Below are 15,480 nucleotides of genomic sequence, written 5' to 3'. Positions count from 1 at the left end.
TAGATGTGTTTTTGGTAGACTTTTGGTTCTCTAATATTTATATCTCTGACTGATATAAATATATCATAATCAATGTCCTACTGGCTTCATATATTTATGTACAGGGTATCTTTGGCACCTTTCTTTAAATACAATATCTTTCCTTAGCAGACAAAAAAAAAACTAAAAAAATGCAAGTGAATGATTTTGTAAAAATAAATTAAAATTTGAAGTTATGGATACGCACTATTTGGTATATGTTTTAGTTGTTTTTTCATAAAAGAAAACGTTTCTGTAAGGGTGTCAATAATTGATGGTACTTTAATCAAAATAAGTGAAAAAATTTAATGGTGCATAAAAGGTGGCGAAAAGAATGCAAGTTTCTATAAGTCAACAAGTTTATCAATGGAAAATCCAATGAATTTATCCGGTTGTAATAAAAAATAAAAAATATTTTTGCACTCTTAAAATATTTCACAATGCTAGTTTTAATTCTTAATTATAAAAAATAATATATTTTTAATTTCTACATTTAAAAAAAAAAGTGATGTGATTTTAATCAGTTGGCTGGAGAGACTAGAAACATATGTTTATGTAAAATTATAGGGATTAAAACATTATTTTCAAATATTAAAAAAATAAAAAATATATTTTTATCAAAAAATCACTTGGATAGGATTGCATGATTTAAAAAATGAAATAAACAGATAAGAATCTTTCTATTCTCATTTTCAAATTTAATGGATCATCCATTAACACTAGAAAAAACCAGTTAAACATAATTTTTTAATATTTCAATTTCCTTTAAATTTATTAAAAAATATTTTTTTCATATATTAATTTTTAGCACTTATTCATAGGAGTCTCTATCTATTTTTTTTTAATAGACAAACTAGACCAAAAAATCTTAAGAGTAAAAAAAAGTTAAAAAGAATATATAATGCAAACATATGTAGATTGAGAAAGAAGAAAAATTAAAGAAAACAGTGTATTTGTATATTTTTCAAAATCGAACAGCTAGCTAAAGGTTGGAAATAAAATTTAGAGTAAAGTATGTGGTGAAATCTCACAAAGACAGTGTCGATGTAAACTTTATAAGTGGGGAGTAATCCTCACCTTACAAACCGGTTTTGTAGGGTTGAGTGTGAGGGAAGGTGTGGTAAAAGTCCGCCAAAGAAAAATTAAAGATGACCAACCTATGTGCTGTCCAATTTGCCTGGTACCTCTAGAAATAATTGCACCAATTGTCTCCATGCATTTTATTTAAGTATGCAACAAAGGCATACGTCACTTTGTTTGCGCAATGTGAAAACAAAGGCATATATGTCACTTTGGATCCCATGTATATAAAAGTTGTTTGTTCATAAACATGGATCCATAACTTGTGGATCCCATGTATTTAATATAGTAAGACCTGAATAAGATGATTTAATTAAGAAGACTTGGATTAATTAAAATGTTTATCCAAAGAAGGTTAGTTACATGTTCAGACGCATAAAACAATAATTAACTAGAAATATTGTAGTATGATTTAACAGATATTTAAAAATTTGATCCAATCATCTATATAAGAGGAAGGAGTGGTGTCCGATATAATCACACCAACCAAAGCCACAAAAGAAAAGCAGTAGCAACAGCCCATATAAAATATAATGGCCGAAACCTGCGACTCCAACAATAAAGTGATCCGTGAATACCACCATGATGCTTCCTTTATGTCAAGGTGTGACATCTTTACTGATGTTACCGAGTACCAACTGTGTCTGGCATATGCCGGAGAATCTGGTAAAGGAAAGTTCGAACCTAAGTGGGACACAGACAATGTCACTCCCCAACTTATCGAGCAGTTCAAGCTAAATTGTGATGCCTCGGGTCTGCCAGTCAAAGTATTTGTCAGCATCGGAGGAGATGACCCCTTCAAAGTTGCTGCTGGTGGTGCCGATGATTGGGTTCTCAATGCCACAACCACACTCCACCACATCATCAACGAGTACCACATCGATGGAATCGATGTTAACTACACCACAATCCAGTGCAACCAAACATTGTTTGTTAACTGCATTAAGGGTCTCATAAAGGGCCTAAGGGAAGCTCTATGCACCACTGGGTTTGTGGCTTCCTTAGCTCCAGATGCTGCCACCAATGAGACTTTCTACTTGCCCTTGTACCGATCTATTGATAATTCTTGGATTGGAACTGTTGTGTTTCAGTGCTTCGTTGATTTCGAACCTCTAGATCCTAACAGACCAGTTGAAAGCTTGGTGCGCCAGGTTGAGAAGATAGTGGGAGAGTATGATTATTATGACTCTAAGATCTTGCTTGGCTACAGCGCCATTAAGGAGGATTGGAATAAAGTTTCACCACCCCTCTTCTTTCTTGCTCTCAATCGCCTAGTGCATTCTTGGCCTAGGGTTAAGGGTGCATCTGTCAAGGTTATTAGTGACACCTATGCCTTCATTCCCCCAACGTGGATCCCTAAACTCCTGTCTTTGGCCGTCTCCGATGCTGGAAAATATCCTTAATTGAAGATCCATAATTATTAAGTTCTATCTATGGAATAAGACCCATGCTATATCTATTAATTCTATGTGTGTGTTCCTTCTGCCTATATCTATATATGTTGTGCGTGCATTTGAAAAAACAATGCATGGCATGCATATTTGTGCTCTGTTAATGCCTACGTGCATCTTTGTCTCATCAATAAAATATATTATATGTCTTTGTGCTTCATTTGCTTTCGATTATTGTATATATGCATCAATAAAATATATTATCAGCTAAATTAATCATTTTTTTTAATCGTTGCTGCTGCTCGTTGTTAGGTTTCTTTCGGCGCTTTTAAATGCAAAGGAACACCACAGCATGTGGATAAGACCAAGAGATAACGATGGTGCTTTAATAAAATCCGTCTCAAGTCTTATGACCATCACACATTCTAAGGCGGTTTTCAATAACCGTCTTAGAATGTGCATCACACAAGGCTTTTTTAGTACGATAATTACAAAAATGCCACCGATTCGTTTTCTAAGGCGGTTCTAAAAGAACCGTAGTAGAACGCGTGTCATAAAATAACATTTTTCTAGTAGTGATTTCTATTTTTCTGAGTATTAAGCGAGTGCTATGAATACGAGAGTGGCAACAACGAAATAGTGAAGGTTCGAGAGGATGAGACGGTTTAAAAGTGAGTCAGCACCAGAGGTTTAAAAATATTAAAAAAAATAACTAACATCAATTTTATTTAAAAATCGATGTTATCTACTCATTTTACAAATCAATTTTCAAAAACCGATGTTAACTAATTACTAACAATATTGATTTATTTTTATAAAAAAATGATGTTAACATTGTATTAACAACATCAGTTTTCAAAAAACGATGTGGGTAAAACAATATTTGGGCCTCCATAGGCCCAACCTCTATGCATACCCCTTTCTTGTCTTTCTCCTTCCACACTTCATTTTCTCAAACTTCATCTTTCATGCTGCCAAGAAGCCAAGCACTAGTTTCTTTTTAGGATGTAGTTATTCATTTACTCATTTACTTTAATTGTTTTTTCATCTATTTATTTCCTATTTTCTATTTAATGTCAACTTTATCGTGAAGATTATTCAATTAAATGTCACATTTGTTTTTCACACATGTTTTAAAATAATTTATAGGTGGTTGAGTAAGATATGTGTTGTAAACCTCCTGATAAATGTCTTTTATTCCAACGGATAAAAAAAGTCACAATTATTATTTTTATTTCCTTTCCAATAATTTTTTCAGACATTTTTTATTTATTCCATATTTATTATAATTACATGCTTAAATATGAACATTTGAGTATTTAATTTTATTTATTTGTTTAAAATAATAATAATTTTAATACTATTATCACAATTTTAACTTTATTTGTTTTTTACTTAGTGAATTTTATAATCTAGGAAAATATTGTGCATGTGTGTATTTCTAGAAGTAGAAGGGAAAAATGTGTGTGTGTATATATATATATATATATATATATATATATATATATATATAGAGAGAGAGAGAGAGAGAGAGAGAGAGAGAGAGAGAGAGACTAGTATTAGAGCCTGTGCAATGCACAGGCAAACTGATTTATTGTAAATTATCACAAATTATAATTATTATGTGATTGAATTTAAAGAAAAACTAATTTTACATTGTATTGCTAGGTTATAGCTGAGACTACTAATCTTGCATCAAAAACATGTTTCTTCGATACTATTGTATTGCAGCTATATAGAATAACATTTCTTCTTTTAAACTTTATTTGTTTAAAAAAGGTGTTGCTAAGAGGAATGAGGAGATTGAATTTGTTGGTATTGCATATTTTCTTGAGCTTCCAACCCCAGAAATGTTGCATGGACTATAGGTACCATTATCTTGTTGTTATTTCATCTGATATTTAATATATTACCTTGAATTTAAGCTTCTCTATACAAATTACATACAAATGCAGTTTTTGTATTAACTTGTTTGACAAAATTAGTGCTTATACTCCAAAAATGAAAAATAATAATTCAATCCGTGTAAAACTATTTTGAATAATTGAATTACTAATACATGAGTAACATAATTTACCAATTGAATACCAAAGTTAACCTGATTATTGAGGATGTATTTCATATTCCGCACTATGAAAATTGTATCTATAGTTGACATATTTTTGCTCATATATTAAGTATAAGTTTTCTTACTTGCTTTAAACATAAATTTCATATTTTTAATTCTATATGTTGTTTCTATCTTTAAGAAAAATGTTCATCTCCATAAATTAAGTATAGATTTTGTTACTTGTCTTAAAAATATCATTTTCATATTTTTAGATAATCTACTGGGAGAAGAAGAGAGAAAAACTCCACCTCATAATTTTACATGTAAATTCTAGACATTAATTTGACTTATACTTGGTATTTTAAAGAAAATAAAATATTCAATGAATTAGTTAAGTGAAAAGAAAATAAGCAAGAAATAAACCAAAAAACATTTGCATTAATCTCATTAGTTATATTTTATTAATGTTGACCTGATTGGGTTTTGTTAAAATTGGTGACTCAACACAGGTTGAACAAGTTTTTTAAATGTTTAATTAGTATGATATTTAATTTATATGTATTTTGTTATTATTTTTATATGAAGTAGACTCTTATGAATCTACGAATTGAATCCATGAGTCGAGTTTTTAGAACTTTGACGAGTTTATGTAAACTGTCGATTGAGTTTGATAACCTTAGTGTCAAGTATATATGTATTTGATAACCTTAGTTGTAAACCTCATAAATGTCTTTGATTCCAACGGATAAAAAAAGTCACATTTATTATTTTTATTTCCTTTCCAATAATTTTTTCTGAAATTTTTTATTTATTCCATGATTATTATAATTTCTTGCTTAAATATGAACATTTGAGTGTTTAATTTTATTTATTTGTTTAAAATAATAATAATAATTTTAATACTATTATCATAATTTTAACTTTATTTGTTTTTTACTTAGTGAATTTATAATCTACGAAAATATTGTGCATGTGTGTATCATAAGATACTAAGCAAGAAAGAAAAATAATTATTTACACAATTCTCATTCATTATATTTTATTCATATTCTCTATAATAAATAACACAAAGTAATTAAAAAATTAGTTAAGCTAAAAAACCATTTATATTATCATAATTTCATTGATTCAAATTTCTCTTAGTTATGGAATTATATATGTATTAAATAGGAAAAAATTTACTCCTCAGTAATTAAATATAGTTTTTTTTATTTTCTTTAGAAAGATCATTTTCTTCTTTTTTGTTTTGTATATAATTTCTATCTTTGGAAAAAAAAAAGTTTCTCGTATATTAGGTAATGATATTTTTACTTGCTTTTAAGAATCATCTTTATATTTTATATTTATTTTTTATCTTAGTAAAAAAAAAGTTACTCCCCTTAAATTAAGTATAAATTTTGTTATTTGATTTTAAAAAATTATCTTTAGGATAGTATTTCAGTTCAACAGAAATAATTTCCGATCAAACTTTATTTACCCTCAATTGAACTCCAAATTAGTCAATACACATTTCCTCCCATGAATTGGACTACTAAGGCCATAAAAAAAGTCACCTTAATATTTTATATTGAATAAACAATTTCTAATTTTAGTTGAAATATTCCTCCCTATAAATTAAGTATAGGTTTTCTTACTTGCTTTAAAAATAAATTTCATATTTTTTGTTATTTTTATGTTTAAGAAAAATGTTAATCTCCACAAATTAAGTATAGATTTTGTTACTTGTTTTCTTTAAAATATTATTTTTATATTGTTTACATAACTTGCTGGGAGAAGAAGAGGAAAGAAAAACCACACCTCCTCATTTTACATATAAATTTTAGACATTAATTTTACTTATACTTGATACTTTAAATAAAATAAATTATTCATTGAATTACTTAAGTGAAAAGACAATAAGCAAGAAATAAACCAAAAAACATTTACATTAATCTCATCAGTTATATTTTATTCATATTCTACCTGAAACATCACAATGCTAGTGATTATGTTGGATGGAGGTGAGGGGGTAGGAGTCATTTTATTTAATGACTGAATTTTGAAATTGTCTAGTAGCAGTAGTAAAACACAAATGGACCTCTGCAATGACGTTAATTACTACTATAGATAATTGTAACTTTTTATTAAATTCTATATTTTTATGACAATTGACTTATATTATGTTGGTACAAAAAAAAACGGCAATACAATTTGGAACATGACTAAAATAGTGGGGATCAACTTGAGGATTCAGAGCTCGAGCAAGAGAGTGAGTCATTGAGTTAACTTGTCTCCCTACAAAACAAACACAAAAGTTTGGTAAATCACATAGCATAGTACGACAGTTGGATAAGATCGCACCATATTTCGATTTATCTTAGCGATAGTTATATACTTCATTCTCCACTTGAAGGCAATCAAATTCAATAATGATATCATCAATATCCAGATCTTAGGCTACCAACATGGTTAGGGCATTCCTTTCATGAATCAACAATTTAAACGGGGAAGTGTGAGATAAAGCCATGAAAAATTGACCTCTATCATCCTTCATAAAACAACGAACTTAAATGAACTTTCCTAGCTCTTTGACAGAAGCAGCGCCTATATTGCATTTTAGAGTCCCTAGAGGAGGAGGTTCCCATCCTTACTACCATTAGATTTGCAGTGGGTCTTAAGTTTGCCTTCTCAATCACTTGAGCTTTTCTCCAATCGTAGTCAAAAAACTCCTGAGCTTGATGTTCCTCAAGCTCAGCGCACAATCACTTACAACAATTCTATTTTACATACAGGTTGAGTGCGACATTCTAGGCTAAGCGTGCAGGCAATTATGCATAAACAACAGTGCAACACATTTGATCCTATTTAAGCTCCAAGGATGCAAATAGAAGGTAGATAATTGGTTGGGGGACTATTTAGGGTTTGAGGTTGCATTTGCAAAGCTATCTTTTACCCTCCATGGCTTCCCTACCATTTCTCATCATCTATTTTCTTCTTGTAGTTTGGTTTACCCATTTTAGGGGTTGATGTAGTTGAATTGATCTTGATGCACTGCTAGAAACGTAACGATCTACATCGGTGGAAAAGCCATTTCTATGTCGGGCCAGCCACCGTCTTTGTTACAGGTGTCGTTGTTTCCCGACAACGATTACGACGGTGCCGCCATACCCGTCGTTGTAATTAAAAAATGCAACGTCATGCCCAGTTTAGGACAGTCGTCGTAAACATGAAAGCGACGACGGGTATTCATTAATATCTGTCGTTGTCTTAAGCTGTCAACGTCACGGTTGACATAAACGCCGCCATTGTATTCAGCATAACGACGTCGTTTATACATAAACGTCGTCGTTGTAGGTTATGCATCAACGTCGTGCGTCCATAAAGGCCGTCATGGTAACAACGACTTCAACGTCGGCCATTCAGATAGCCTGTCGTTCTTGTCGTCATTTTCAACGACGTTGTGTATGTCCCACCGTCGTTGAGTTTGTTGGTGTGAAGTTACAAAGGAGATTTCTTTGGGGAGGGGGTCAAGACAACAACAAGATTGCTTGGATAGCATGGGAGAAAGTGTGTCTTCTTAAACACAAAGGGGGTTTAGGCATCAAGGATATTTAGACTTTTAATTTGGCCCTTCTAGGTAAATGGATGTGGAACCTTATGCAGCACCAAGGGTCTCTATGGGTTGCAGTTTTGGAGGCACCATATGGGGACTGGAGGGGTTTACTTGAAGAAGGAAGAGCCAATCTGCAGTCCATTTGGTGGAGGGATTTAAAAAGAGGCATTCAGCACTCTCACTATGGTATAAGTTTACAACAGCAACTCAAATGGAAGGTAGAAGTTGGGGACAAGGTAAAAATTTTATCCACTGCAGTAAGATCCAACCTTTATGGTGGGATTCAATGTCCTGGATAAATTTCAAAGGTGTTATGCCATTGAGTACAAAACAGCTGTTCATGTAGTACTCCTTTTTGCAGGATGATGGTAGAAGGAATAGGAGGTGGCAATATTGGTGGTTGGTTATCACTTGGTCCACTTGGCAGCTTCGAAACAAAATTCTGTTCTCCGAAGCGACCTTCGATGGAAACAAATTGGTTGAAGACGCCACTTTCTTAATGTGGACTTGGGTTCATAATTTGGAGAAGGATTTTACTATCCATTTCAATCAATGGTCCAGTAATTTCAAACATAATTTTTTGCAGTAGTACGGGTGGCATTGGGATCAAATCACATGTATTTTTTCTTCCCATATTTTGGTTCCCAATCAGACTTATGCTGCCTGATTGAGGAACCATATTTATGGTGACTAACTCTGTAATCAGTACCTCTGGTACTTCTTTAATATATATATATATATAATTTATCTTTGTTGATAAAAAAAAAATCTCAGCAGCAGGCAGGTGCAGGTAAATGACATCCTCTGTCCTTTTTGCAGAAATTAAGAGGAAGATGCTGCTCATTTATTCTTCACCTGCAACAGCATCCTCCCTCTATGGTGGGAGTCAATGTCATAAGGGGTAAAATGTTTTTTCAGTTTTGTTCCTATTCAAAGACAGGTGAAAGATAATATGCTGTGGTTGGCTGAATCTAATGGACAATACACTACAAGGTCAGCTTATAGCTTATGCATGAACACCACTTCAGTAAATTCTGATGGCAACATTTTTAAGACAAAAATGTGAATGAGTTTGGGGCAAATGTGAATCATAGTACAAGATGTCGGTGGTGGATTGCCTTAACTAGCTCTATATGGCAACATAGGAATCATTTGATTTTCCAAGGAAAACCTTTTGATCCCTATAAAGTCATGGAACATGCTAATTTTTTAGCTTGGTCATGGTTAAAGGCTAAGGATAAAAATTTTAGTACTAGCTTCCACTACTGGTCCTCTAATATTTCCAATTTCATTGCCTAGTTGGGTTTGGGCCTGGTTGATTTTTGCTTTTGTTGATGGTTTTCTTGGAGGGTAGGACCTTGGTGCTTTGTAATTTTAATCTCTGGTACCACTGGTACTGGTTTACTTATTAATAATATATATATATATATATTTTCAGCCTTCCAAAAAAAAAGGATGAGAGTTGGAGAAATTCTGCACTTGTCACTGCTATGGTGCAATCTGTGATTCGCAATACAAATTTATTCTCAATCCACTCTCCAAGTAACTCTTCCTCCCACATAAATAACAGTCTTTTCCACCTTCAATATCATCTCACACCTCTATCCCACCAGCTCCCTGTATCAGCCACCTAATGACGAATTTGTCTAATTCTCTGTGAGGTAGGTTACAAGTTAATTAGTCAATTAATAAGTTTTTTTTTCTTCTCTTCTCTTAATATTTGATGCATAATCATAACAAAAAGACATCAACTATTCAAGTACAATCTCGATTGAAGTATGTACGAATGATCTTTGTGGGGTGGTTGGGGGCAGGAAACAAGGATAGATGGGTGGGCCATTAAATCATTGCTAAATATCTATGCATAAATAACCAGTTCACTTGGCACCTTTGTGGTCACAAGCTCACAGAGAAAAAACACTCATTCCAATATAGAAAATCTTGAATCATGGGTTCATTAGGTGAGACTCAGATTACTCCTAATTGGGCATTGATTCTCTCCCCTACAATGAGTCTCATACAATGCAATACAGAACAGTCAAAACCAGCCATAGAAAAAGTAGAATCCAATCCAGCAATACAACCATACTGTAATGTGCTTTTGAAGTGCAGCATTATCATAAAAACATATGAACATTGGTTTTATTATTACGAATTGCATACCATAATTTTACTGTTATGCAGGCGTTCAACAACAATGAGTGCAAAGGGATACCATAATTTTCAGATTCAGAACAAATGCACCTTTGTGTACTTAGTTTGAGGGTGTGACCTTCTTCTAATTAGTTCCAAATAGCACCTTGCAGTTCAAACATGTATACTATAGTAACTTGTTTCACACAATTACTTTTTTTCAAACACTACTACCGTAACATGAACAATGAGTGGAAAGGGATACAAATTGGGAAATAGGGTTTTTGTTTTATGTTAAGGTACAACCACAAACAATTCAAATACTAACAATTAAACACAAAAGGGCAAGATTTTCACAAAAAATACCAAGACACAACTCAAAATAGTGGACATGCTTACCTTCACCAACACTGGAAAGGTCTGAAAAACCCACGACTTTGCCTGCGTCGCGGTAGCGGTGGTGGGAGCAGCGGGTCACGGGGACAAGTTCTTCACGGCGACAACCTAAATCTCAGGCTGGTAGCGGGACGGACTTCACGGCGGTGCTAGGTTTTTCAAGGGTTGCAGTCGAGGCGCCAGGTTTTTCGAGTTGTAATTCAGGCAAGCAAGGGCGCTGGTGCTTTGTTGCGAGAATATATAAACTCAAAAATCTACGACGGTGATTCGTAACACCGACTTTGTATTTTTATTTCTACGACGGTCCAGCCATCATGACCGTCTTTGATGACTTCAACAACGACGGGCTTAAATACAAACGTCGTTGAACATGAAACGCTGCACATAAAAACTTTGAATAATTACGGAATTGCCACCATGTTGACAACAACGACGGGTTCTTCAGGTCCGTCTTAAAAACTGTGTCGTAGAAAGGCCTTTTTGTAGTAGTGATGTTTACATTTTGATTATTAATCTATGTTTATTTTTTATTATTAAGTGTTATCCTCTATGCATTAATGCTTGCTTTCGCTTGATCATCCTTTTCTTGATGTTGTGGTTTGAATTGTCACTGAAAAATGCTTTTGAACTTAGAAATAAAGAAGAACACCTAATGGGTTTTGTGTCTAGAGATAGGACAGAGTTTGTTAGTTATCTTTTAACTCTTATTCTTTATGCAAGTCACTTAGGTAGATTAGTCAAGGGATTGATAGTTTGATCAATGGACATAGATTCTTTCCATTCGAGGGATCGGGGTTTGAGTATTTTTGTGAGTCGATGATTATAATTGGGCATTGTACTTACAATACAAGGACTAAAAATAAACAAAAAACTTACGGGAATTAAAATTTAGAAAACAACTTTCAGGGACTAAAATTAGAAAAATACATTTAAAAGGACAAAAAATAAATAAAAAAGACTAATTTACAGGTACCAACAACATATTTAAACCTATTGAGATTATATAATATTTTGGAAGATTGCAAGTATATTAGTTTTTAATATATTTCTTATTCGAATTTTACTAAACGTGAATTAGAATTTATTATTTTATTTTAGGAGAATTATAATTATCGGTAAATTGAGGGAGGGATAGAACATCGAGAGAGATCTTCACTAATGGATGGTTACATGCTCATCCCACAAGTAAAGTTGACACTAATGTTATCAAACTTGATCAAGAGTCTACATAAATTCGTCAAAGTTCTAAAGACTAGACTTAATGATTCGACTCGTAGACCCATAGAAGTCTACTTCATATAAAAATAATAACAAAATACATATAAATTATATTAAATAACATATCAATTAAACATTTAAAAAACTTGGTCAACCTGAGCTGGGTCACCGATCTTAAAAAACTCAATCAGGTCAACCTTGGTGGATTTGAGTAGCATGAATGGTCATTCAAATACTAGCTCAAATTGGTTTAGACACTGATTCCGGATCAAACCAGTCTGAGTTGATTCTACAACTTTGCTTCATATATAGTAATAGGCCCATACACATTTTATGTGTAAAATTTGCTGTATATAAGATTAAATTACCTAATTCATCAAGATTTAAAAAAAATGATTAATTTAGCTGATAATATATTTTATTGATGCATATATACAATAATCGAAAGCAAATGAAGCACAAAGACATATAATATATTTTATTGATGAGACAAAGATGCACGTAGGCATTAACAGAGCACAAATATGCATGCCATGCATTGTTTTTTCAAATGCACGCACAACATATATAGATATAGGCAGAAGGAACACACACATACAATTAATAGATATAGCATGGGTCTTATTCCATAGATAGAACTTAATAATTATGGATCTTCAATTAAGGATATTTTCCAGCATCGGAGACGGCCAAAGACAGGAGTTTAGGGATCCACGTTGGGGGAATGAAGGCATAGGTGTCACTAATAACCTTGACAGATGCGCCCTTAACCCTAGGCCAAGAATGCACTAGGCGATTGAGAGCAAGAAAGAAGAGGGGTGGTGAAACTTTATTCCAATCCTCCTTAATGGCGCTGTAGCCAAGCAAGATCTTAGAGTCATAATAATCATACTCTCCCACTATCTTCTCAACCTGGCGCACCAAGCTTTCAACTGGTCTGTTAGGATCTAGAGGTTCGAAATCAACGAAGCACTGAAACACAACAGTTCCAATCCAAGAATTATCAATAGATCGGTACAAGGGCAAGTAGAAAGTCTCATTGGTGGCAGCATCTGGAGCTAAGGAAGCCACAAACCCAGTGGTGCATAGAGCTTCCCTTAGGCCCTTTATGAGACCCTTAATGCAGTTAACAAACAATGTTTGGTTGCACTGGATTGTGGTGTAGTTAACATCGATTCCATCGATGTGGTACTCGTTGATGATGTGGTGGAGTGTGGTTGTGGCATTGAGAACCCAATCATCGGCACCACCAGCAGCAACTTTGAAGGGGTCATCTCCTCCGATGCTGACAAATACTTTGACTGGCAGACCCGAGGCATCACAATTTAGCTTGAACTGCTCGATAAGTTGGGGAGTGACATTGTCTGTGTCCCACTTAGGTTCGAACTTTCCTTTACCAGATTCTCCGGCATATGCCAGACACAGTTGGTACTCGGTAACATCAGTAAAGATGTCACACCTTGACATAAAGGAAGCATCATGGTGGTATTCACGGATCACTTTATTGTTGGAGTCGCAGGTTTCGGCCATTATATTTTATATGGGCTGTTGCTACTGCTTTTCTTTTGTGGCTTTGGTTGGTGTGATTATATCGGACACCACTCCTTCCTCTTATATAGATGATTGGATCAAATTTTTAAATATCTGTTAAATCATACTACAATATTTCTAGTTAATTATTGTTTTATGCGTCTGAACATGTAACTAACCTTCTTTGGATAAACATTTTAATTAATCCAAGTCTTCTTAATTAAATCATCTTATTCAGGTCTTACTATATTAAATACATGGGATCCACAAGTTATGGATCCATGTTTATGAACAAACAACTTTTATATACATGGGATCCAAAGTGACATATATGCCTTTGTTTTCACATTGCGCAAACAAAGTGACGTATGCCTTTGTTGCATACTTAAATAAAATGCATGGAGACAATTGGTGCAATTATTTCTAGAGGTACCAGGCAAATTGGACAGCACATAGGTTGGTCATCTTTAATTTTTCTTTGGCGGACTTTTACCACACCTTCCCTCACACTCAACCCTACAAAACCGGTTTGTAAGGTGAGGATTACTCCCCACTTATAAAGTTTACATCGACACTGTCTTTGTGAGATTTCACCACATACTTTACTCTAAATTTTATTTCCAACCTTTAGCTAGCTGTTCGATTTTGAAAAATATACAAATACACTGTTTTCTTTAATTTTTCTTCTTTCTCAATTTACATATGCTTGCATTATATATTCTTTTTAACTTTTTTTTACTCTTAAGATTTTTTGGTCTAGTTTGCCTATTAAAAAAAATAGATAGAGACTCCTATGAATAAGTGCTAAAAATTAATATATGAAAAAAATATTTTTTAATAAATTTAAAGGAAATTGAAATATTAAAAAATTATGTTTAACTGGTTTTTTCTAGTGTTAATGGATGATCCATTATATTTGAAAATGAGAATAGAAAGATTCTTATCTGTTTATTTCATTTTTTAAATCATGCAATCCTATCCAAGTGATTTTTTGATAAAAATATATTTTTTATTTTTTTAATATTTGAAAATAATGTTTTAATCCCTATAATTTTACATAAACATATGTTTCTAGTCTCTCCAGCCAACTGATTAAAATCACATCACTTTTTTTTTTAAATGTAGAAATTAAAAATATATTATTTTTTATAATTAAGAATTAAAACTAGCATTGTGAAATATTTTAAGAGTGTAAAAATATTTTTTATTTTTTATTACAACCGGATAAATTCATTGGATTTTCCATTGATAAACTTGTTGACTTATAGAAACTTGCATTCTTTTCGCCACCTTTTATGCACCATTAAATTTTTTCACTTATTTTGATTAAAGTACGATCAATTATTGACACCCTTACAGAAACGTTTTCTTTTATGAAAAAACAACTAAAACATATACCAAATAGTGCGTATCCATAACTTCAAATTTTAATTTATTTTTACAAAATCATTCACTTGCATTTTTTTAGTTTTTTTTTTTGTCTGCTAAGGAAAGATATTGTATTTAAAGAAAGGTGCCAAAGATACCCTATACATAAATATATGAAGCCAGTAGGACATTGATTATGATATATTTATATCAGTCAGAGATATAAATATTAGAGAACCAAAAGTCTACCAAAAACACATCTAGAAACTAGAACAAAATATGGCCACAATATCTTGTAAAGAAGAAGAATAAGAAGAACTAATATCCAACTGATACACGCGTAGTGGAAACGAATTTATTAGTTGTTCTTTTCATGTGGATTAATTTTACATAATTAAAAGAACGAAAGTGTTCCTTCTAGCAATTTTTCTCTCTAAATAAATTGGTAAAAATACATTTAGTTTTAAATAAATCAATATCTTAAACTTTTTAAACTAAATAATAAACAATTAACACTTTATTTTTTTTCAAATAGATGATTTTTTTACCAACTACGTGGTCATGTAAATCTATATATCAATTAGGTGATTTTTTTCTCAAAATTTCAAAAAGAAATCTCAAAATGATTTTTTTCGTTTTTTCCACTTAATTATATTTCTTATAACATAAATAATGAAAAATAAAATCAATAAATTAAATAAAGA

The 15,480-nt window shown here is 32.4% G+C and overlaps 2 protein-coding genes across 2 annotated transcripts; one reads left to right on the top strand and one right to left on the bottom strand.

Moving 5' to 3' along the window:
• Positions 1-1,566: 1,566 nt before the first annotated feature.
• LOC100818206 (ruBisCO-associated protein) lies at positions 1,567-2,709 on the top strand. Its single transcript, XM_003521661.5, has one exon. The coding sequence runs from the start codon at positions 1,632-1,634 to the stop codon at positions 2,499-2,501; it is 870 nt and encodes a 289-aa protein (XP_003521709.1). The 5' UTR covers positions 1,567-1,631; the 3' UTR covers positions 2,502-2,709.
• A 9,621-nt stretch (positions 2,710-12,330) lies between these two features.
• Positions 12,331-13,475, bottom strand: LOC100776347 (ruBisCO-associated protein). The gene has a single exon (XM_003521667.5). It carries the CDS (start codon positions 13,406-13,408, stop codon positions 12,539-12,541), a length of 870 nt encoding a protein of 289 aa, XP_003521715.1. The 5' UTR covers positions 13,409-13,475; the 3' UTR covers positions 12,331-12,538.
• Positions 13,476-15,480: the final 2,005 nt, after the last annotated feature.

The sequence above is a fragment of the Glycine max genome (assembly GCF_000004515.6).
Source record: "Glycine max cultivar Williams 82 chromosome 3 unlocalized genomic scaffold, Glycine_max_v4.0 Gm03_scaffold_245, whole genome shotgun sequence".
NCBI classification, from domain to species: domain Eukaryota; kingdom Viridiplantae; phylum Streptophyta; class Magnoliopsida; order Fabales; family Fabaceae; genus Glycine; species Glycine max.
Note: the sequence above shows the minus strand (reverse complement) of the source record. Positions and strands in the feature narration are given on the sequence as shown.